The 25,315-nt window shown below is 42.4% G+C and overlaps 1 protein-coding gene across 1 annotated transcript in view; it reads left to right on the top strand.

The window, feature by feature from the left end:
* fgfrl1a (fibroblast growth factor receptor like 1a) overlaps positions 1-25,315 on the top strand; it is a 102,061-nt gene that overhangs the window by 20,841 nt on the left and 55,905 nt on the right. Inside the window, exon 3 of the mRNA XM_058649615.1 lies at positions 8,340-8,612. Coding sequence (XP_058505598.1) covers positions 8,340-8,612 — 273 coding nt within the window. The remainder of the gene's footprint in view (positions 1-8,339; positions 8,613-25,315) is intronic.

Raw genomic sequence — 25,315 nt, forward strand, 5'->3', positions numbered from 1 at the left:
GTTACACTGTTACAACAGAGAAAACATGGTTTTGTGTCTGTGTCAGATCTGGTTTAAACAAGTCGTGACGGCAGGATGTTAATGGACCGTCAAGGATGTCTCCAGCTCTGTCACTCTAACAGGATGTAAACATAATAGAAGGCGATGGAAAGTTACAGTCTTTATCTAAGGTACTTATTAAAATGTCAGTTTCTTGTCCAGCCTGCAGTTGACCTGTAAATCCCCAATTTTAGCAGGTAGTTGTTTGCGGGGATTAATTCCCCCCTCTTTATCTCCTCTTAACTTCATACCTGCCTGAACTGCCTCCGTATACGTCGTCGTCGTCGCTTCTATATCTCACACGTGTGTAAATGTATTTTCCCTCCCTTGCTGTACTTTAATCACTTTCCTTTATTTGGCTCATGACACACTGTAACTACACTCAAGCAAGTATTTATTACACATGATGTGGTTTTTTTTGTAAAGCCCTTTACAAGCTTTTAAAGAATGTTCTAGGTTCTGCCCTCAGGTTCTCGGTGGTTTGTAGAAATTTACAGTCTCAGTTTCCCCCCAAAAAAACTCTTGTTTCCACTTTCCATCTTTGGAGAATAATGCCCCTTTCTCTCAAGTAATGACACCTCTGCAGTGTTTATTTTTAAACTGAAAATACATTTATACATGAATGAACCTTAGCCCCATTAGTCACAAGCTCACCCCAGGTGGTAGCTGTGAAAAGAATGACATTTTAGTAAGTTTTAGTACATCATTTTACAGGAAATCTACACATTTTCCCCTTTAAAACTGTGGGGGTTTTTTTAAGTCATACATTTTCTCCCTCTCTCATTTATTTGGATAAGGTGTGTCGTTAAAAATGATTCACTGCATATCGAAGGCCAGGAACTAAACTGGGCAAATTTTCTTTTCTTGCAAAGCGTAACAGGAAAATGTGGAAAACGTCTTCCTTACCCTGCTTGTTTTTGGGGACATGATATGAAATGTAAAAAAAAAAAAGTGTCTTTGTTTATATCTCTATTTTAGAAATTCCTTATTACATCATGTATAAGTTTAGTTTTCATCTCCCAACTTGTTTGATAGATTTTTATGTGAATAACAGCCATCAATCTTGAATGTGAAAAGGTTTTAACACGATACAATATCTGATGAAAACAGCGTTAAGACGGTTCTGCACCTTTTTATGAGTATGTGCTCTCAGAGAGCGGATTGTGTGAGTTGCTTCAAAGATCATGTTTCAGCAACAACCACTTGTGAACGGCTGTCTGGCTGCTGCATGTAAGTTTTTGTTTTGTGCACGCCTTAGGTCATTCTGTAGATGCACGTGTGTCCCTTCAATGATGTCGGCCCCGGGGCCTTAAGTGTTTACTGACAGGGCAGAGTAACAAGCAGCAGTTGACCTTCTGATGAGGTGGAAGTGACTGGGTCACAACAAGAACATGTCAGCGCAGCTGCGTGTGTGTTTGTGTGAGCGTGTGCACCTGAGGAAGGAAACCTGATGGGAATGAATTACTCCTTTTGTTGCCTTAGGCTCTCTGTGTGTGTGTGTGTGTGTGTGTGTATTTGGGTTTGTGTATGTCAGTGACAGAGATGGAAGAGGAGGACGGACGCCACATTTTGGGTCGTGATTCTGTTACGGGGAACTGACCTGATCAAAAATAACCATTGTGTGACGCAACGACAGCTGCTCCCATCAGTCTGCAGACTCGTGGTCCCGATGGTGATGAGAAACAGCGACATGAAGTCCTTTACAGATAGACACAGATAGACAGACATACTTTACTGATGCCAAAAGTGGAAATGTTCATTCCATCAGCTGCGGCTGTTCTCAATAAAGCACTGTTTCCATACAAATTGCACTTTAATGCAGTGCACATTTATTGTTTTTACTTTTATTTGTGCATTTGGGAGTCTTAGTTTATTGTTGGGTGTGACGTGTCTTTTGACTCCATGCCAGTGCCATAGAGGACTCTCTAAACACACAGTTGCACCGGCCATAGATAATGTAGATGGTAAAGATGTGATAACAGGGGAGCGAGTTCAGATCACGAGTTGTGAGAAAAAAAGCAGCATAGCAGCAGAGGATCACAGGGTTTAAGCGAAAAGAGTTGCGTAAATATCGGACCTGCGTGTTTTTCGGGGTAATTTAAGAAGCAAGCACACATTTTCATTGGAGCACTCTGTGGAAGGATAAAGCCAAGTTTATGATCTGAGCGTAGTTAAAAGTACAACTTAGAAATAAGCGTATTCTCTAAATGATAACTGCTTTCAGAACTGATTGGACAATTACGACATCCTCTGCCGGGACCCTTTTGCGTTACCTCGCTCCGGTTCTTTTGACAAACGCGTAGTGACACATCGCGCCGCATGTATACACTCACACATACTCACACACACACACTTCTACCTTGTGCAGTACATCAACACAGTGTCCCGCTGTTAAGTGCTCTCCATCAAAAGCATTCCTCGGGCCCTTTCCTCGAGCTCCAGTCTCACTTCCTTGCCAATAACAACGTTGCGTTGGACCCATCTGACCCAAAGTCCAGTGGAACGTTAAGGGGATTAAAAGAGCGAACTCTGGATTCAAAACCAAAACATAAAGAGAAAGCCGTGGCTGTCACACAAAATATGCGTTAGAAAAACCATGTATTCAAATGCTTTGACCTATTTCAACTCATCCAGTGTCATGTATGTCAGCTTAGAGCTTGGACATTAGATGGCAGTTGTCTTTCAATTTCAAAGGAGAATCCAGATTAGACAGCCAGTGAAAACACACTGGAGCTGCAAGCTAAGTCAAATTGACTTAAACTGCTCTACTGTCAGAGATGTATTTATGTTAGAGTAGATTGAACTAAACTGGACATTATACGACTATTAGCCAGACATTATATCTCTCCTGAATTAGATTGAAACGTGATTGGCACTTTTACTGTAGTCTATTATTAAAATAATATTAAATTAAATATAATATTTTTTTAGTAATATTAGTTCCATTGTTTAAGACTCTGAGTTTGACCTGTTTTACCAAGCTCCCAAACTTGATGCACTGTATCAATGGTTCTCAAACTTTCAACAGAATAATGGAGGAAAGAAGAGGAAAACTCTAAACTTGTGTTTACTGTGATGGAAAAATTTTAAATCCTAACAATTCCCTGTCTATAGCATGTAAATAATGACACAGCTCACATGGGTTAAGGACGCACACTTTGAGAATGTAGTGCATTATAACATTGGAATTGTATGCACATTGTGAATATTCTAAACTATACTAAACCATAAAGTACTATGCTGTAGATGTATGGTAGATTAAATAAGTCTTTTACCCATCATCTCCACATCACTATTGCATTGCACTAAATGCTTTATGCTAATGAATACACTTTTATTAGGTAAATAAGTAGTTACTTTTGGGTAAAACTGAAAAGAACAGAATGTCTGAGCTGATCTCAGTTTCTCCATTTCAGAGCTGGAAGGTTCTGCCCCTGTGGGAGTTTGTGTATGTGTGTGTATGTGCGTGTGTGTCTGATATGGGCTGCATTTTCCTGTCATTACTCTGCATAATAACAGGTATGCACATATATCCTACCTACATACTCCCTGCTGTAAAAAAAAAAAAAAAATGGGAGGGTGTGTGTGTGTGTGTGTGTGTGTGGAATGTGTGCGTGTCTGCATGCATCTGGAGACAAACAGCGTTATATTGTTGCGGAAAGTCAGTTTTTAGGGAAACTGGTGCCATGAGCCCTAAATGTACTAAACAGACCAAAGTTTAAAGCCCTGCAGTTGTCTTTGACACCCCTCCTGACACACACACACACACACTGCACAGATAAACAGACAAAGATGCTTAACCACATAATTTGACTAAACGCAGCGCCGTACACAAACTAACATTTAGCTGCACATGCTGTACAGTTTATGTCCTAAGGGACCTGCACACATGTGGAAACACACAGGTTTGCACAGCTATTCTTCTCAGGACACGTCTTTGACTTCCATTCATGTGGACAGCCTAAACAAAGCATTATCCATAACCGTAAGTGGAACCCCTGAAAGTCTTACCCTAAACTTAACCTAACCACAATTCAAAACTTGACCAGTTCCGAAGAAATGAGGTCCTGCCTTTTTAGGACCAGATTTTGGTCCCCATGTGGTTGAATACAGTGACATTTTTCATTGATCTTACAAATAAACATTGTTGGGGATTAGCATTAAAATATCAGTTGACGTTTCAGTCCACTAGAGGGTGCTAAATGCTCAATCTCACTAGAGCCGTTGTGTGATAATATCGTATCGTGACTTAAATATTGTGATGATATCGTATTGTGACTGAAATATCGTATTGTGACTTAAATATCGTATTGTGACTTAAATATCGTATTGTGACTTAAATATTGTTATAATATCGTATCATGACTTACAATATAGTGATAATATTGTATCATGACTAAAATATCGTGATAATATCGTATTGTGACTTAAATATCATGATAATATCTTATCATGACTTAAATATTGTGATAATATAGAACTGTGACTTAATTATCAAGATATCGTATTGTGATAATATCGTATTATGACTTCAACATAGTGATAATATTGTATTGTGACTTAAATATCATCACTTAAATATCGCGATAATATCGTATTGTGACTTCAATATCGTGATAATATCGTATCATGACTAAAATATCGTGATAATATCGTGTCTCTTGAGATTCCCACCTTCACCATGATGACCGCTGGACCTGACAAGGTCACATTTATGTCAGAAAAGGTCCCAAAAGTACACACACACACACTAAGCTTGTGTCTCATGAAAGAGAAGAATAGATTTTTGTACTTGCTTCAGTTTCACCTCTAGAGACAGATTTAAAAGGACTTTGGTCATGGATCGTGCGAGAGGAGGAGGAGGAGGAGGAGGAAGAAAGAGAGGGAAGAAAACGGCTCCACTGTGTTCTCTTCATCAGGCAGAGAGTGTCAGGAGGGGAGGAGGAGAAGAGGGTAAGGAGGGAGAGTGTAGGAGAGGTTAACTGCTGAAAGTTGAGAGGTTCACTTCGAGGTTCCACTCCCGTGATCCTCTTGGGAAGCTGAGGTTCAGCTTCAGCGTGCAAATCTGAAAAAGGCAGGAGACCAGTAAATCACCTGTGAGAAAACCAAGAGATAAGGCACTGAGCGAACGCGCCGGTGCCAATGAGTGTGACGAAAGAGGGAGCAGGGAGTACGAGAGCAAAACTAAAGTGCAGGAGAGAGGCCGATGAGAGTGATGACAGGGGAGAGAGAGAGGATTGAAGGAGGCAGAGGAAAGGAAGTGAGGGGGTTAAGGGCGAGAAAGAGAGAGAGGTAGCAAGGGAGTAGTGAGTGAGTTCACAGGAATGAGATTTCAATCTGTTGGAGAAGGAAAGGAAGAAAATGAACATTAAAGGGACATTTAAGATGTATAGAAATGGTACAAACAGACAAAGAAGACAAAGGGAAAGGAGAAGAAGTAATGGAATTAGAAGGGTATATGAAGAGAGAAGAGTAAACCTTAAAATAAGACTAAAAGAAAAGGGGTAAACAACTGTGCTGCAGAGGAAAGAAAGAAATCAAGGTGGAGGGAAGGGAAAATGAGAAAAAGTGAGCTGTTGAGCCACTGATGAGAAAGCCATACAGCTAAATGAACACATTAATCCCATCCAGGAGGGATGGAGGCAGGACAGAGGAGGAGGAGGAGGAAGATGTACTAGACCACCTAACATAAAAAGGAGAAAATGACATGACATGAATGTCTAAAATTAAAAATGATATTGTTATTTATTTGGCAAATTACAAACTGAATTCAGCCCTTTTTCTAGCCAAACTTGAGCTGGCTCACTGGGCTTCTTCTCTCAGAGGTCAGAAATTAATCAAGTGTAACCTTCAACCATTTAAATTAATGTTTCTGTTCAGGAATGCAAGTAAATAACTATAATTTGACATCTTAATCGAGAAACTACTAAAAATGACATGCAGTGTACCTACGCATGTAAAATTAGACGATGGGATGTTGTGTTGGTGGATGCATTTGCTCTTGCAGCACTTTCTCCTTAAAGGATCTGCACATGAAGGTAAATTAAAGGTTTCCATATGTCACGTAATCTGGCATCAGGCGGTTCATTTCCTGTCATCAGAATGTACCGAACCACAAATGGTGTTTGTTTAAGTGCATGTGTTTCTAATCTTTATCAGACCGTATACACTCAGCCAGATAAGCCTCTACTGTATGTGGCACATTGTTGAAATAAAACTCCCTTTGTCCTTCTTTTTTTAAAACGTTTAACCTGCAGGACGTGACCTGACATTGGGTTTGTTTTGTGACGGATTTACATACAATTGCCTTTTGTTGTGTGTCAGGACGCTTTGTCCACTTCTTGGTGGCCTGTGTGTGTTTGTACTTGGATGCTGATAGAATTGTTTTAACCCAGGAGGAGTGAAAGAGAGACCAAACAAAGACATCTGAACTCCTACTCTCCATTTTCCTGTTTTTCTTTCAATGTATTACTCTCCTACTTTGGCCATATTTAATTCCCCTTCACTGCGCACACGTACTCCCTTAAATTCCATCCTCCTCCCTTTGCCTCTCCTTCCTCTCCCTTTCTCCTCCCCCTCATTCCTATTCATTTCTCTATCGCCCCTGCTCCTCTCCATCTCTGTCTAATTTCCTTCCACCTCTTCCAGTCATTCTGTCTGCTCCTCCACCCTCTTTGTTTTTCTAGTGTGCGGTTTCACCTTAGAGCGGCTACTGATTGGTCAAGGTCACGCCTGATTTGGTCTCAACACGACATCTCAGTTGATATTGAACTCACCGCGTGGTTCTGTGTTTGCTCCCAAGGGGGTTTTATTGGCGACATTGTTAAAATGTCAATGTTTTAGTTAAGCCATTATAAAATTACGAAAAAGGTTAAAGGATAATTTCAGTGTTTTTCAAGCCCTATGTTTATGTTCATTTAGTGTGGGAACAGTGAGAGTTTCTCATGTGTTCTAAACTCGATCCTGTTGGCTCACCTCTTCTCAAAATCCATCCATCTCTCCGGACACTGGTTAGTTTAAGGGTGAAGCTCATCATACATATATTAAACCAAACAATAAGATGAGAAAGCAGTCAGGGAGTGCAAACCTGCGCCAAGGCCGCTCAGTTTCCCATTGCGTCAACACACTCCCCTGCTTCACAAAAGGTTAACAATTGTTTTTAAATAATTCCTGAATCAGGAACCGTGTCCAAGTCAGTCCACCAATCATTTCTTCATTAATCATTTCTTCTTTCGGGGCCGTAACCTTCACCGAGAATTCCATCCAAATCTCCTTGGCTGAGGCAAATGTGAAAATGTAACTTGTGATATATATTTAACCTAGAGGCAAAAGATACTAGAGAAAATAATAATGTGTCATCATCCATTTAACTCGTTCTTCAATCCAAAAAAAAATACCAAATAAATTATCTTCATGTTGCAGCAACAAATGAAGGAGTTACTTTCCTTTGCCTTAAATACTTGTAAGAAGAATATTTTGAGGTGTCGAACAGTTGATTAGATGACAAATGTGATTGTGAGTTTTGGTTTTATTTTGTAGCATTAGGACTACTGTTGGGGATAGTGATTCTTTGGCTGTTGGACACAAAAATCTCTGACGTGCAGACACTGGTTGTGATAGAACACATTTAAAAAGACACTTAAGAGATGATTCGCTAAGTTGTTAGTGGATTTAAAGCTGATTTGGATCATTGTTGATCTTTGTGATGTAATATTATTTGTATGCTGCAACCTCTGTCATGCAATACTATCAGACCTGACTGAGGGAGCGTTTTTTTAAAGCAGCAGGACACAGGGTGGACCAGGGTGAATTTTAACTGCTAAACAACCAGGTTTTATAAACAGTAAAATTCATTCCTTTTGTTTGTAGTCATTATTCCAACATGTGCAGTGTAGGAATGTTGCCGGGGCGACGGAAGATCCTAAACTCCTTGTCAATGTCAAGTCAAGTCAAACTTTATTTCTAGAGCACATTTAAAAACAACCAAGGTTGACCAAAGTGCTTTCCAGAGTTAGAGGCACGGCAACATAAAAGGTATAAAACATAAAATCAATAAAAACATAAAAGTAAAACAGTAAAATAGTAACATTAATGTGTCCGGGTTGACTCTTCTTATCCTGAAGTGAAGGCCAAGGAGAAGAGGTGGGTCTTTAAAAGTGATTTAAAATGTCCAATGGTGGGGGGGCAGATTTAATTTCCATTGTTAAATCATTCCAAAAAGGCCCGATGGTTTGATTAATCAAAGCAGGCAACAGAGAAGAATTTCCATTAAAAATGTCTTTCTCCATCTTGTCACCAAGGTCCCCCCAGGGTGTCGGAGCGGGTGGCTCACCGCCAGAGCGTCCGCCTCGGTCGCACCATGAAGCTGCCTTGTCCGGTGGAGGGCGACCCCCCGCCGCTTATCATGTGGACCAAAGACGGCCGCAACATCCACAGCGGCTGGACGCGATTCAAGGTGTTGCAGCACGGCCTGCGGATCAAAGACGTGGAGACGGACGACGCCGGGACTTACATCTGCAAGGCCACCAACGGCTTCGGGAGCGTCAACATCAACTACACGCTCATCATCATCGGTGAGTGTCTTGTAATGGCTGTGTCGTTGCATCATTGCACACAGGGTTAGATGAGGTGGCTCGGGCACCTGGTTAGGATGCCTCCTGGACACCTCTAGGTGAGGTGTTCCCGGTGTTCCTCCCCCGGGGAAGACCCGGGACTCGCTGGTGAGACTCTGTCTCTCGGTTGGCCTGGGAACGCCGGGGAGAGGGAAGTCTGGGCCTCAAGCTGCTACCCCTGCGACCTGACCTCGGATAAGCGGTAGAAAATAGATGGATGGATTTCAGACATAAAATTGCCGTTACTATTATTAGTTTTTCCAATTTTTTGAACTTGGATAAAAACACAGACTTCTTTTCTGTTTGTGTCACAGCAGACTGATAAAAACCAGCCGTAGCAGTAAATCATAGTATTTTGCTCTGTCAGTTTTTCTTATCCTCTCTTTTAAATATAATCGAACTGGTATATCAGTGTCAGTGAAGTTCAGGGGTTTACGTCTATTGCCGCACTGCACACACACATGAAGTCATTTGTTTTATTTCAGTCCGGTCTGATAGTATTGTTTGACGGAGCCAGCTTTTTTCGACGATGACGAACACGGCATACAAATAATGTGAAGACTGCTGCATACATTTCAAGTTACGCACGGCAGCTTTGGTTAAGTTTACAGTTGGTCTCCCCAGGCTCATATCGTCTCGTCGTCATGTCACACGTGATTTCTTTTCTGTCTTTCTCTCTGATTTTCCACGCTTGCTCGCTCCCATTGACTCTGCGCTGTGAGATTATCTAGGATGTAATTAGCCGGGTGAGGTTGGGCGAGCGATTAAGACTGTACAGTACGAAAGCCTGTGTAGTTCTCCAGACAATGAAGCCCTGCTTTTGTCTGGGTGTGTGTGTGTGTGTGTGTGTGTGGCGACCACAATTATTCATTATGAATGAGACATCTGTTGGAGAAGATGCTCGTGTTTTCGCTTTGTGTTTGTGAGTGAGACGTTGCGTCACTGTAGTGTGGAATGTCATGTTTCTGTGTGCGTCTCGGTTTTGACAGCGCCATGAAAAGACTCATTGTGTCTTGCTTTTTTCTACGTTTTAATTTTCCAGCTCTACAGTCATAAACATTAGTCTGTTGTCAGTGTGTCTTGGTGTGTGCAGCAGCAGCAGCAGCAGCAGCAGCAGCAGCATGTGTTTCCTCCAGTCGTTGTACAAGCATGTACTGAGCTGTAGTCTCAGACCATGAGGACGATGACAACCTTGCTGCTCAGATACAGGTGTTTGTTCCTGACCGTCCGTGCTGACACTCAAATAGCCGCCGCTTCCCTCAGCTGTTAAATTTGTCAACAAAGTACCATTTTTTCTTCCTTTTTATATTTCAAATCCAGACGAAGAGCAAGTCCCCATGATGTAAAATTGTAAAAACTGTAAAGTGAACACATGTTTTATGGATTGGTTTAAGTATTCCCTGTGTGTGTGTGAGTGTGTGTGTACCTGGTATTCCTTTCGTTGTGAGGACCAACATCTGTTTACACAGTCACATTATGGGGGACTTGTCTTCCTTAAGGGGACAAAAATCAAGTCCCCATGATGTAAATGAGTACATTTTAAGGTGAAGACGCGTTTTAAAGACAGGTTTTAAAGTTAAGTTAAAGTTAAGATTAAGCCATAATTATGTTTAAGTTTCAAGTAAATCTCCCGGAAATTAATGTAAGTCAATGTAATGTCCTCTGAAGTCATGGGAACCAATGTGTGTTTGTGTGTGTGCGTACTAGGGCAAACAATTTACATTGTTATGGTTAATGTTAGTGATAGTGTTTTTTAGGCCAAGTCAATGCACTGTCCTCGGAAGAATAGCTGTGCAAATATGTGTGTGTGTGTGTGTGTGTGTGTCAGGTTTCAGTCAGTTGAGCAGACGCCAACAGGGAGATTAAGGCTGCACTACCTTCCAGAGAATCTGACTAAAGCATCTCTTTATGCCCAGCGTCGGCGCTTCAAAGACGGGCACGAGTTAAAAACAACTGTGATGCAGATATTCGCCTGAATTCACCTTGTTAACGGTGATGCACGTTCACTTATCTTAAACTAAGGGTTACGCATAATTTTGCAGCAAAGTGGGCGCTGTAAAGATTACACTACAGTTGTTTGTGTCAAAAAGTCCTTCAGTGTTTTGATAAAAACTACAATATCCATAGATGTTTTTCATGTTTATTCATGGAATTTTCTCTCAGTTTCATTCGGTTGTTGTCAATCCACATTTTTTCCAACTTCAACTCAAGAGCGATCTTTAATTATCTTGACATTTCATCAGGATAAGTATCAATATCGATTGATTTCAGTCATTTTTATTGTTATTATTGCCATATCCTCCAGCCCTACACACAGAATAAATAAACATTCTTCTTCTTCAGTGATAATTATCGGTGTGTGATCCAAAGCTGTATCGGTCTTGATGTGAACTTCAAAGGCGGGCTGGCATACAGAGGGCAGGGGTGGTGGTGGGAGGGGGGGGCGGGGTGCAGGAGGGGTGCAGGAGGGGTGCACAACAGCTGCAGCTGAGGTCATCCATGCAGACAGCTGCTGCCTCTCTCTCTCTCTCTCTCTCACTCTGTATCTCATTTACTATCCTTTTCATTCACATTAAACTTCCTCATGTTCACTCACTCACTCACTCACTTCAATGGACCAAACAAACCCACATGACTTTGTTTCATCTCGAGGATTTCTTTCTTTCTTTTCGTCTCTGACGACCACCTGATTTCACCTAAACCTTCATGCATGATGTTATTCAATGTTAGAATTAGCGATGATATAGATGCACTCGACAAAAACGGTCCCTTCTCAACGTGTTTGTGCGAGCTCTGCTGGGATGTTCGGCGGCATCCACACAGTCTATGACGAGGGTGTTTCTCTCAGTATCCAATGTCAAATGGTTAAATTTAGCATTGTGGGTTTTTTGTTTTTTTTCTCAGAACTATCTCTAAGAATAAAAGGATCAACATCTTACCCGATTTGCTACGTAATGCACGTTAATAATAATGTCGAAGAACGATGATGTGCTGAATAATTAAGCAGTCACGCCACGACACGCCCCCCTCCACTCAAACAGCCAAAAGTTCATATACAGCACACACACACACACAAGGGAAGATATCATTACACTTTTATTACACTGCCAACAAGCCCAGAAAAACCTTAGTGGACTATTTATGGAGACAGAGACCAAACTACACGAGGGAATAGAAGAAAAGATGGAAAACACTGACAGCAAGACACATTTAACTGTGAAAATACCAGTGTTTCTGCCTCGACAGCTACACCTGACACATGTCGGCTTCAACTTTTGATGGAAAAACATGCAAGAGTGTTTAACTGCAAAATATTTGGAATTTTTTTGAAATGCAATTGAATTTAATCGACTTTAATTTCTCTTCTAAGAAAGGCCAGTAAAGGTGACAAAAACGGTTTGGGATGAAGACAGCTGGCTGCTGGATGAAAACTCTCCAAACCTCAGATTATACTTCAAATATCAAGTTAATCTTTACCACATTAATATGAGGGCTGGAGCTGCACAAAATGATTTTTAAAAAACAATTATATAGCAATTATCTTTTGACTGATATTATCATTGCAATATGTTTCACAACTGGTTCAACCCGTTTTATTTTCTGCAGCACTTGAGAATTTCACCCTGATGCTCTTTTGACAAACATTTAGCAGTGTCTATCGATTTTGAACTTGGTTATATTGCGATTTTTTTTTTTCTTGATTTGCGACTCCTAACTAACAACATGAACGGTAACCAGTGGTACACTGTGCTCCACCTGGTTCACCTTCACAGTTGACCTTTCTCTGAAATCCAAGCCAGAATTCATGCAGCAGCATCTCCTTCCAGAGGCGCTGAGCACAGAGCGCAGTGCTGTGTTTTCATAGCTGGAGCAATCTGCATACGCAATGGCATCCAGAGCATGAGAGAGAGCACGAGTGTCCTCATCTGCTAATAACTAGATGAAAATGAAGCGTCGTTTTAGCGCCGTGATCTTGTTTTATTCTCTGTTTTCTCTTTTCTTTTTTTATTCTGCCTCCACACCTCCTCCCCACTCTCTCTTCTCCTTCCCTCAGCTTTCATCTCCGCTCCTCTCTTTGTGTGGTCCTGCGGTAATTATTCTATGACCGCTCCGTTTCACAGTAATGAGCCCACACCCGCGTATTATTGTCTCTCCCTCTCAATTTCTAACCCAAAGTATCTCGAACACCTTTTTCCGATTAGCACTCAATCTCTGCCCTCGTCCCTGCTTCCTCAATTGCTCGGCTCCTTTTCCCGAGGACCGACGTTTTAAATTTCGATCAATATTCTTTAGGGGGTTTAATCGCGATACTGTTCATAGTGGATGTTTTATTGTGTGTTTTGTTTTGTTTTGTTTTTTATTACGCGTGAGTTGGCAAATTAATCTCGGTCTTCTAATCTCTATCTGCTTGTTGGATTAGGACAGGAGAGTCCTTATTTCTTCTTCATCTTCTCCTGTCTTTCTCTCAGCTGTGTATACTCTGCAATATTCTGAAATAAATGATCCCAGATAAATGATCAAAAATTCATAATCCAAACCAGATGTGATGACAACGGGAGTGTGTCTGGAATAGAGTTTGGAAGCCGAGCGTAAGAAGGAAGGAAGGAAGGAAGCGGTTTGCAGCCGTGTGTGTGTGTGTGTGTGGCCAAGGTACAGAATTGCTCATATTGCGTTGGACCAAATTCTTGTGGTTTTATGCCCGGATTAATTCGCCATCACTGCCGCAGTTAACTATCACTTAATACTCATACACAGTCTCCATACGTTTTGGGCAACTTAGTGCAGACCGGTTTATTCAGGTTTATGCCTTCCTGTGTTTGTGTTGCGTGTGTGCAGCTGTCTCCTGCGCAGAAACCTAACACATCAGATCAGGTTGCAGGTCCACATCATCATCATCATCCACTGTGTCCCACAGTACCTTCATATCACCGAGTCCTCTCAAATGTCACTTCTTTTTCTTTTAATTGAAATATCTGGTGCCTCATCTGGAGAGGATGGAGAGGTGGCCAAGGTTTGCAGCCTAATGAGAGTGTGAGTCATTCACACACAGAGAAATGAATGTGTGTGTGTGTGTGTCGTCTGTGCTCCACACTCATACACCTTCTTACAGACGCACAAGGGCAGCTGTGCCTGTCTTTGCTGTGTTTTTACTGAGTGTGTGTGTGTGCATAAATGTGTGTGTTTTTACTGCCAGATTCCTCTGCTCAGGTTACACACACACACACACACACACACACACACCACTTTTTTCAGTAATGGCTGAAAAATGCATGGAGTTAACCTGGTGCTTCAGCTCGCTGGTTCGGACAAACCGCCGCCTCATTTGTGTTTTGTGGTGTTGAGTTGAGGGGTTTGAGGCCTCATTGGGGAGTGTGTGTGTGTGTGTGTGTGTGCTTGTATTTGTTACCTCTTTAGAACCTTTCCTGGCATCAACACTGACCATGTCAGGATTATTAATCCTCATGGAGACCCAAAACTGGTCCTAATGAGGCAGAACCTCATTTCTTACGAGGTTTAGGGCCTAAGATTTGAATGGTGGTTAGGGTTAGGCATCGACTGGTTCTGATTAACTTTAGGCATATCGCTTTGTTTCAGCCAATGCAGCGTCCTAAGAACAATAGCTGTGCAAACCCCTGTGTGTGTGTGTGTGTGTGTGTGTGTGTGTGTGTTGGAGGCGCTCTCAATCCTGATTTACAGAACATGAAAAAGATGTTGTTTTGAAATGAGGCCCAGAAATCATGGAGTGGTTTAGTCCCGCTGCTCTTGAACCGCGTTGGCCTTGAATCAGATCCCACCAGTTTTACCATGTGCCTCCATGTGTTTCATTTATACCATTTGATAAATAGAAAAATACTAAATATCCATGTAAATCCATTTTATTGCACCATTAAAGCTTTGCTTTAAATCTAAGTTTTAGCATTTGGCCCTCATTAGGAAGTCAGAAAACAGGGTTTTATTGTTGCTGATGGGTCGGATTCTGTACGATTTACCGAGCCCATCCGTGCACACACGGGGAAAACTCTTGTTTATTTGAAATATTTGATCAGGTTTGATTTGACTGTTCGACTCAGAGCAGGGCCAAACACGTTCAAGTTTGAAAACAGTCAAATAAAATGTTCCTTCCTGACTGAGTCACATGTAGAGTAAACTAAATGTTTGGAAAACACGAAGAAAAAAGAAATCAGCTTATCTCGCCAAAAGTGATGAAACTAGTCTTTAAAAAAAAAAAGTATACATTCTAACGGCGTTAATGCTGTAAAAAACAAATTATGACATCAAGAAGGAGTTGAGAGAAGAAGGTTTTGTCTGTTTTAGAGTTTTTTATCATCACACTCGCTCATTCCATACGGCTCCATATCAGATTAGTAACAACAGACTTCCCCCGACAGCGAAGCAGACAAAGCTGGCTCTCCGGAAATCAGGGTGGCACGGCGGTGAACAGAGATGTAAACATGCTGGTGTCCATGTGTGTGCACGAATATGTAAAAACACACAATGGACTAACACATAGGGATTAAATTCAAAAAAAAGAAGACTAATTTTGAAAGTTATACAAAAGTATCGCCGAGTCGTGTTGAGACAAAAACACAAAATCTAATATATCAAAAAAAAAAAGGCACCGTGCAGCCAGAAGAATAACCATTCATTCATGCGCTCACTCACTCACCTCACAGGCAGATGTGAATAGAGTGCAAATGTGCGCGTGCACATGCATGTACAAGCCTGCACACTCCTCAGGGGCCCCGGCCTCCATTTCATGGCTGTCTGTCCCACATCCTTTCGTTCTGCCTCGTTTCACTTCCAGCAAAGACGTGGAAAGAAGATGGACTTGCATGTAGGGGCAGCGGAAGAAAGGAGCAAAGCTTCTGCTTTTTTCCTGGCTTCAGTTTGAACACGTCAATATAGTCTGCAGAAGAAGAAGAAGAAGGAAGACAAATAACAATCTGTCCTAACAGGATGAGATGTCACGCGTGAATCCAAAACACTGAAGGGATAAAGAGACGTCGACCTGTCGTAACGTTCCGGAAACGGCACACACACACACACACACTCAAAGCGACTGTATTTCCTTTTGTATACATTAATGTTTTAGTATTAACTCGATTAAAACAACTCTCAGGATAAGCAGATTAAGATGTGTGAAGTATTTTGGTCATCGTAGAGGACGTAAATTAATCTGAGACATAATCGGTCTATGGTGGATTTTAGATTAAATGTTCTGTAATAGCAACTAATGTCAACTTTTTAAGCAAAATCATGTCTTTAAAGGTCCAGTAAGTGAGAAATAGTGACGTCCAATGGTGAGACTGCAGAGTGCACTCCTGATCACACCTATCAAGAAACTACGGTGGCCTCCACATGGCAGAAAGGATATAAAAGGCTTATCAAATAAACAAACTTATGGACATGGAGTATTCACTTTCTGCTGATAAAGTCTACTAAATGTAACACACTGGACCTTTAGGTCTTAAGGACAATAGTCCGATTATTGATGTGAATGTTGAAACTCTCGTCTTTATCTGTTTTTACCGTTTATCCCCCTCTCTCTCTCGAGCCAGCTGTTGTGTACCCTCTCCTCCACCAGCTGATAGAAGTCGTCTTTTCTCTTGAGCATCTTTCAGCTCCTCATTCTTCTCCCTCCCCGTTTGCCTTCATGCTCCATTTACATCGGCGTATGTGTGAGAGAGAGAGAGAGAGCGCGAGTGTGAGTGAGCGAGTATGGCCTGTATCTACTGATTCGATGCCAAGTCCAGCTCTCATGGACTCCTAATGGCTCTTAAATACCCTCCGCTAGATTCAGTTGTCTGTGCAATATGCCATCTGTCCGTCATCGCGCCCAGAGCGGCGACTCGCTGTGACGCGGAAATCCAACACAACAGAAGTGATACATGAGGCTTTTGTATGATTATGTGGAGTTTTTTTGCTATTGTCTCATTGAGCCTTGAAATCTCTTCAGCTCACCTCCCCGAATTACATTCCCCTCTCACGGATAAATCTTTCCTTTCCTTTCCTTTCACTCTGGCGTGCTGTCATGCTACATTTCTTTATGCGAGTCAAATGTGGCGCAGTCACATGACCCGGAGGAAACTATTGATGTCTGCTTCTGACATTTCTCACCTGGCGCTCGCCTGTGTTTTCAATCACATGGAGGCATGGGCGAGTCATGTTGCTCGAGTCTTGAGTGTCATCCTAATACTGTTTGTAGAGCTGCAACTAACTTTTATTATTTTCATCATCTGTCGATGAATTTGTCGATTATTTTCTCGATTAATCGCATCAGAAAAACCTTAAAAAATGTTGTCAAACCTGGAAATGATGATGTTCTCAAATGTTGTTTTGTCCACAAACCAAAATGATTAACCGATTACAGATTATTTTAGTAATCGATGTATAATCGATTCATTGTATCAGGTCTACTCGTTTGTGTCACTTCCTCCACTTCCATCCTTTTTGTGAATCCTGTTTCCGGGTGGAAGTTGCCTCTAACTTCATCCACCAGCTGTTCATTAAGTATATAAAGCAAATGTGTTTTCACTCTGGTTTTCCACAGCAACTCTCGAATAGCTAATATGAGATGTAACCTTACCTCAGGGCGTGTGTGTCTGCCTGCATGCGTGTGTGTTCTTGTATTTATCACCTCTTTAGGACCGTTGTCGGGACGAGTAGTCCTCTTGGAGACCAAAACTTGGTCCAGAACCTCATTTCTGAGGAACCGATAAAGTTGACGGCTGAGATTTGAATTGTGGTTTGGATAACGCTGCTTTGTTTAGCCTGCCCAAATGAATAGAAGTCAATGCAGTGTCCTAAGAAGAATAGCTTTGTGTGCATGTGTGTTTTTTGGCAGAGTGGGCATCCTCAGATTTAAAATAATATAATTATAATAAGATCCAAATGTAGCAGAATTTAACACGGCTCTCTTTTTTAGTGCACTATTATTCATATCGTTTTGCGCGCGCCGTCCTGAAATACAAGAGCCAGTGTGGGGGAAACTGGATATTTGACGATGTGGGCATCTCGGTTTCTCAGTTTGTTTAATGTAATTAAGGCGGAACTTCTCAGTCCAACAGTAACAAAAAAAAAGATGAGGGAGACGCCGTGACAGAGAAGGGGAAGCAGAAGAAGACGATGGTAGATATATTGGTGATAATGAGGGAGGCACAAAATGGAGCAAGCAAAGGATGTTGGGCTGCACGCAACAGTGGAAACAATTAAATTATATTAATGATGATTGATTTTGATGTATTCAACCCACGATAGTTGGGCCAGAAATGTGTCAATAACATCAACATCTTTCAGAGTTCCTTGTAACTACACAGTGGTTAGTCATTAGGTACTTGAATCCACGTTGTTGCTGTTGCTTCATATAAATAATGTTGATAAATGAGATAAAACTATTGTGATTATGTACTTTATATATTTATCCCCTTAGGAAAATTTCTTCTCTGCATTTAACCCATCCTCTACTAGAGGAGCAGGGGGCAGCCACTGAGCAGTGCCCGGAGAGCAAATGGGGGTTTTGAGTACCTTGCTCAGGGGTACTCCAGCCTTTTGACCTGGTGGGGACTCGAACCGGTAACTCTAATTACTATCAACGACCATTGCTGACTGACATAATCCAGTCATAGTGGTTTTAATAGTCTTGGTGGTGTGTGGTCACTCTTCACTCTACTGTGGTAAATATTAAACTCTGCTTCTAAACAGAAACACAAGGTCAATCATTTATCAGTTTCAATGTATTACATCTATTCATTCAATGTTTACATTGTATTTTCTATGGAATTCTTTGAATTCACCCAATGTTACCAATGTTATAATTTGGATTTCCATGCAAACCAAGCCCAACCTGACGAGCTTAGGTCAGGTCATCCATGCTCTAGTGGGATCATCCACAGAGACCCCTGGTCAGCTTGAATCCTACTCTGGTCCAACTCAAAGAATACATGTAGTAGTAGCTTATAATCTGCATGTGAAAAATTAGATTTAGTCCAATTTAAATCTGGGTTTAGTCAGTTCAAGGTAATGTAAACATAGAGACGGAGTAAGGTAACGCTCAAGCAGAAGAACTTCAGAGTCTCTCAAAGAGACACTGCTCTTAAAGTGGGTTCCTGTGTCCTGCACACACACACACACACACACACTTAACAAACCACCCACCACATCTTCACAGCCTCACTCCACCTTCCACTGAAAGGAGACGAGGTTCTTCAGCGTCCCTCTCGGCATAACTCCCCCGTCCCCTCACTGCCCAACACCACCGACTCCGACGGCGTTTTCTCACGGCAGAGGGGTTAACCTCCCCCCGCAACCTCATCAGTGCAAACACTCGCAACACAAAAAGATGACTGGCAGGTGGACGAGCTGAAGCAGAGCGAAGAGGGATTAAGGAAGAAGGAGACACAGGTGCACAGCTGAAGTGGCAAACTTCATCAAATACACAACCACCAAGAAAAAACGGGGGGATTAGAGCTCGATAGATAGATAGATAGATAGATCACTTAAATGCCTAAAATATCACTTAAATCTGCTACTAAGAAAATACAGATGCAAACGAAGGAGGGAAAGGAGGTGTGAATGGGTGAGTGTGAGTATTCGTGTCTGATCACAGCAGTTAGCAGGGGAGCTGTGCACGTCTGAATAGACAGCTTAGTAGCTATTATACGGTCTGGAGGATTAGTCGTGTTCACTATTGTTACCCTCAGGAGGTACCAGCACACACACACACACACACACACACATGCATACATACACTTTCCCCCACATTTGTTCTTTTTTTATTATTATTTAATACAATAGTTATTCTTTTGTACTCCTCGCATAAAGCAGTGCACCATAACTTTATCTAAAACTTAAAACAGAGTTAAGAAGAACCAAGCCCAGCCGTCACCCAGGCTGACCCCCACCCTGTTCCTCCATAATCGGCCTGTCCATTGACAGACGTGCTTGTTCGCTCAAGGAGTCTTTTCTCATTAGGGTTGGGATTTTGTCGCTGGCCCTGCAGGCTCCATTGTCCCACTCAGGGCGCGTTATTAGCCGCCGCTCAACGTCCCCCCCCCCAACTGAATAGACCTGGGAGGAGTGGAGTGCCTACGAAGGGCAGGACAGCGTCTGGCAATTAGCAGCGACATGTTTGAAGAGAGGGAAGAGATGTTTGAAAAGGGAGAGTGGACCTGCGCTACAAAAAGGTTTCTTTTGAAGTTTTAGAAACTTTTGTCTCCTTCCTTTTTCTTTTTTTTTTAGCTGCCTCACTCTTGTGCTGTCATCAAAGCCAAAGACTGGTTCTTCAGCACGCCGCGTCCCTCCTCCGCCTCCCCCTCTCCTTTCTTTTCTCCTCTCATTTGTTACCCTTCTGCCCCCGAGAATGCATTTGTGTCAGCACCGAAAGGCCCTGTATCTTCTGCAGCCGCTTTGATGTCTTAATGATGACGTGAAGAGCGAGTTATGCTCAGAGAGTCCTCGTCCTCCCCTCCACTCCTCGGCCTTTGTCACTCTTCACATTTTCCGATCTCGCCACAGTGAGAACGAGCAGGTGGGAAGTAGTGGGAAAACTGCTCACATCGAGAGACAATAAAAAACAACACAACAGCAGGCATGGAACAACTTGTTCCACTTATCAAAAAGGTTTAATCATAGTTTCAGCTATGCATCCCAAAGCCTGGGTTTTATCTGCTCCTGATAAGACGTCGTCGTATTCGATGTTTTCTTGCCATGTTGCAGACGGGTAGACTAAACTGGTTTTTAAAGCCTTCCTCTGGGTCATATCACATCTCCAAAAAAAAAAACGCTTTATCAGTTGTTTTTGTAAACATTGAACAGAGTCGTGGACGAACAAACAACAAAAACTAGCGACAGACAGGAGAATTATCTAAATTATCCTTAATACTCTTTATATTACTTAAAAAGAAATGAGTGTATGTGTGCGTGTCTTCACTCGCATGATGCCACCGCATTCTATCGCATTATATTTCACCTAAACGCATGCACAATATGTTTTCCCTTTGTTGTCTCGATAAGGTGTACGTGTGTGTGTGTGTGTAGTTTTCCCCAAGGTTCTAAGACAAACACGTAGATGGTTGTGTGGCGCCTCCACTATCAGCCTGAAGTTTGATCAGTGTGACAGCATGCTGAAAAGTGATACACATACACAAATAATCTGTGGCCATGACCATAATTCCCTCATTACATTCCTCTGTCCCGACTATTTAGCATTTTCTTCATTTGTAAATTCAAGATCTTTATCTGTTCTTTGTGCGTTCTGTGTCTAACACACACACACACACACACACACACACACACACACACACACACACCGAGAGAGGCCTTTTGAATCCTTTGCAACGGCGGAGGTTTTGAGCTATTGTGAGATTGTTCTCACTTTCAGTCGAGGCTTGACATCCTTGGACAATTTTTCTGTATGCGAGTGTTGCTTTGATCGTAGTTTGGGAGCGCTTCATGCCAAAATTTGTCAGATTAAAGCCGCCGTGACAAGCAGAGTGTGTCCTTTTGGTCGTTGCCCAAAGACCAAAGCCCTCACAACAAGTGGAAACAGAAGTAAGAAGAAAGGAAGGGAGAGAGGAGGGTGTGTAGATGCTGTCAGACATGTCGTAAAACGATGAGAACAAGCCACAGAGTTAAAACCTTGTCAGCCCACAAGGACTCTTCTCCTCCTACTGTAACACCACGGTTTTTTTTTTCCAACATGAATCCTTCGGAGACTGTGGGCATGTGTGGTCCTGAATGCCACAATTTAAGAAGTGCATTTCTGAATGAATCCGAGCGCGATGAAAAGCCTTAATGGGTGGGAAATTCACTCAAGTGGGAGATGACTCTGGACTGCGAAGATTTTCAATGTGTTTCTCATTTCTCCACCACATAGACGTGTTGAAAACAACTGCCCGATACGTCATGTTACACACGCCTGGTCCATATGTAGGTGGGTATTTTTGTAACTTCCTTGAAGCATCTTTGTCTACACGAAACCTAAAAATGGAGTTGACTTATTCTTTAACATCACACAGGAGTATAAAGTTGACAAAAGGTCAAGTACTCCCAACATCCTCGGACTGTTCCATGTTGCGTTCTACACTGGCAGTTGGTCATGTGACATGAGCGTGTGGGCCAAATTGATGCGTCATAACGTGTCATTAGCTGCGTTTCCAGCGAGTGAAATGGATACGCCTTTTTTGTGTTTCCATTAGGATTAGTACCAAAATAACTATTCCATTTTGCGGCACCCTTCTCTTGGGGTACCAGAGTGAAATGGTGCAGTAGGGTCAGGGTGGAGTTAGACCGGCTCCACCCAAGACAGTCAGCTGATTGGGCGACAGAAATACGCCATGTCCTTTTGCGATCGGTGTAACGTTCCCATGGAAGTGGAGGCAAACGTCCGCAGTCTATTCTCGCATTTGAAGTCGTCGTTCTTTGCCGTTGCGCTGGTACGACGTCACGCTACGTATAACTCGCTGATGCAGCCACCGGCACAGCGCACACCCCGACTATCAAGTACTGGTACCATATGGAGCAGAAACCGTATGTGGAGCAGAAATGATGCATTTTGTAATAAAAATAGAGTAGTCTGGATGTAGCACCAGTTTCAGAGGCTAAACGTGGAGTGGACATGAACAACGGCAGTGAACATATGCAATTGTCTGCCTTACTGAAATGTTCTCCAGCAAAGCACTGACTATTGGGAGTGAGTAAGCAGAAACTGAGAATCCCCACAGTGTGGAGATAAAAGTCACACTCTGATTAATCCAAGAAACAGCTCTGAGTAACACAAATGAGTGTCGAAACAAAAGCTGGCATCAAGGTGAGTCATGCTGGAAGGCCGCGCGGCGGGGGCATCATGACAAGCGGGTTAGTTTTACATTGTTGTAAATAGTTGTTCATCAAAGACGGTCTGTCAGCGTGTAGCCTCACTCAGCAGAGCATGCCAGCGTCTTTGAAGTTCTACAGGACAACCACACACACACACACAGACACACTTTCAGTGCTCACACATCAGGGCATTTAAGTGCACAACAGTGCAGAAACAAACATACATGCAAGCATGTGCAAATCAAGTAAGGTCCTGCACACATGCTTGTGCACTTTGCGTCCGTCAGACTTTCGCTAAAGACGTTCAGTAGTTGCTTTGAAGTGTGACTTATTTTAAGGCCTCTCTTACATTCCAGCAGGGATCACAGTGTAGAGTTTAGCACCCGGCACTGAGCAGAGCTGCAACACGCAGACCCAGGTCACATAGAAGCCACTAATAGTTTAGCATATAGTCTCAAAGTACATGTCAGATCATCTTTAGTCTAACCTGAAATGTAGTTTTTAGTTTAAGCTAAAGATTTTGTCTATATTTTCCTTCTCTCTGTCAAAATGGCATCCATATTTTCACGTTTTATCATTAGGGTTCGAGCAACAAGGTTGCAAGAACCCTATTGAAACTGGAAGGATTATTATTATTATTAGGGTTCGAGCAACAAGGTTGCAAGAACCCTATTGAAACTGGAAGGATTATTATTATTATTATTATTATTCTTATTATTCCTTAAAGTAAATCGCCTTTTTGAGGCCTTTCCCATACCCCAAAACTCACAGATTTTTGTGACCGCATCAATCGTGGTGTAAATTTACGTCTGAAAAAGGTTCGGGGAATGTGCGTCAAAAATTGAATGTGGGAGGGGCCAATAAGTGCGGCGCCACCTGTCCAAATTCACCATGACCAACACAATTATCGCACATGCCCAAAATTCGGTACACATGTGTAGTGGGTCAGGATGAAGAAAAAATTACATTATGACCATGATCCAAACCCAACAGGAAATCCGCCATCTTGGGTTGATTGGCGATTTTTTGGCGATTTTGGCGAATTCGCAGCAAAGGTATTTGAACTAACTCCTCCTAGAGTTTTCGTGCAATCACCTTCAAACTTGGTGAGGTCCCTGTGGACCAGTTGAGGAGCTCACAGTATCAAATGTTTTTTCAAATGTCGCACGGCGCACGAGATAGGGGGCGGCAAAGTTCGTGATGATTCTGATGTTTCGCATCAGAAAAACAAAACTCTTATAACTTTGCGATGGAAGGTCCGATCCGAACCAAACTTGCTATGATTGATGATGGGCCATGGCTGAAGACGTCTATGAAAAAACGGTGAAGTTTGAAAACAGCGCCTTCTTGTGGTGAAAGAAAATACACAAAAAAAAAGTTTTTTTACGATTTCGGGAATAACTTTTACACAGATAATCGTACCGCACTCAAAATTGGTGACAACAGTCAAAACACATGGTAGATGATGCGTGATCAATATGACGACAAATCGTTTAACGGTGTTGCCATGGCAACGACGCAAAGTCGGATTTTTGGGACAAAAAATCAAACTGCTACAACTTCGTGAATCCTGGTCCGATCTGAACCAAACTTGCTAGGATTGATGATAGTCCGGCCCTAAAGACGTCTATATGAAAATATTAAATTTCGAAAACAGTGCCCCCTGGTGACAGTAGACAATATGACAGCTTGTATTTCAATTATCTCCTCCTAGAGCTTTTGTGCGATCACCTTCAAACTTGGTGAGATCAATGTGGACGAGTTGAGCATCAAAAGTTATCAAAAGCTTTTTAAAATATTGTATGGCGTACGAGATAGGGGGCGCCAAAATTGGAGATAATAATAATTTTTCATAACAGACAATGAAACTCTTATAACTTCGCGATGGAAGGTCTGATCCCAACCAAACTTGCTATAGTTGATGATGGTTAGTTGCTGAAGACGACTATGTTGCTGAAACGGTACATTTTGAAAACAGCGCCTCCTGGTGGTGGTAGAAAATTCTAAAAAAACAAACTGTTACAACTTTGCCAATCCTGGTCCGATCTGAACCAAACTTGCAAGGATTGATGACAGTCCGGCCCTGAACACGTCTATATGAAAATATTCATTTTCAAATACAGCGCCCCCTGGTGACAGCAGACAGAATTACATTTATAGTTTTTGATGCTGCTCCAACAGGGATTGTTGTATCCACTTGAAACTTAGTATGTGGGACCCCAGACCCTTCCTCAACATGTCCGTAAAAGGTCACCTCCCTACAGGAAGTGGAACGCCCGAAACAGGAAGTAAAGTCTTACATTGTCCGATTGACACGAAACTGGATATGTGAGTTACTGGACCTTCCCTGAACATGTTTACGGAGACGCCGTTGACCGAACAGGAAGTCGGCCATTTTAAACAGGAAGTGCCCTCTAACTTTGCCGTACGTTGTCCGATCTGCACAAAATCTTATATGTGACACCAGGGACCTGTCCTGAGCATGTCCGTAAAAGGTCACCTCCCTACAGGAAGTGGAATGCCCGAAACAGGAAGTAAACTCTAAGATTGTCCGATCTGAACAAAACTTGATATGTATGACAAGGGAACTTCCCTGAACACGTTTACGGAGGCGCATTTGACCGAACAGGAAGTCGGCCATTTTAAACAGGAAGTGCCCTATAACTTTGCCATACGTTGCCGCGATCCCCCCCGAAATTTGGATCGACATGCACGGGGACGCCGCTGAAAATAACTAGTACTGAAAATAACTAGTACCGCGCGCGGTGAATGAACGGGTGAGAGCGCGAGGCACGCGGGGAGCCGTGGCACACGGCGACCCGCGTGGGTCGGCTCGAACCCGTTCAGAA

Source organism: Solea solea, chromosome 14 (genome assembly GCF_958295425.1).
Source record: "Solea solea chromosome 14, fSolSol10.1, whole genome shotgun sequence".
NCBI lineage: Eukaryota > Metazoa > Chordata > Actinopteri > Pleuronectiformes > Soleidae > Solea > Solea solea.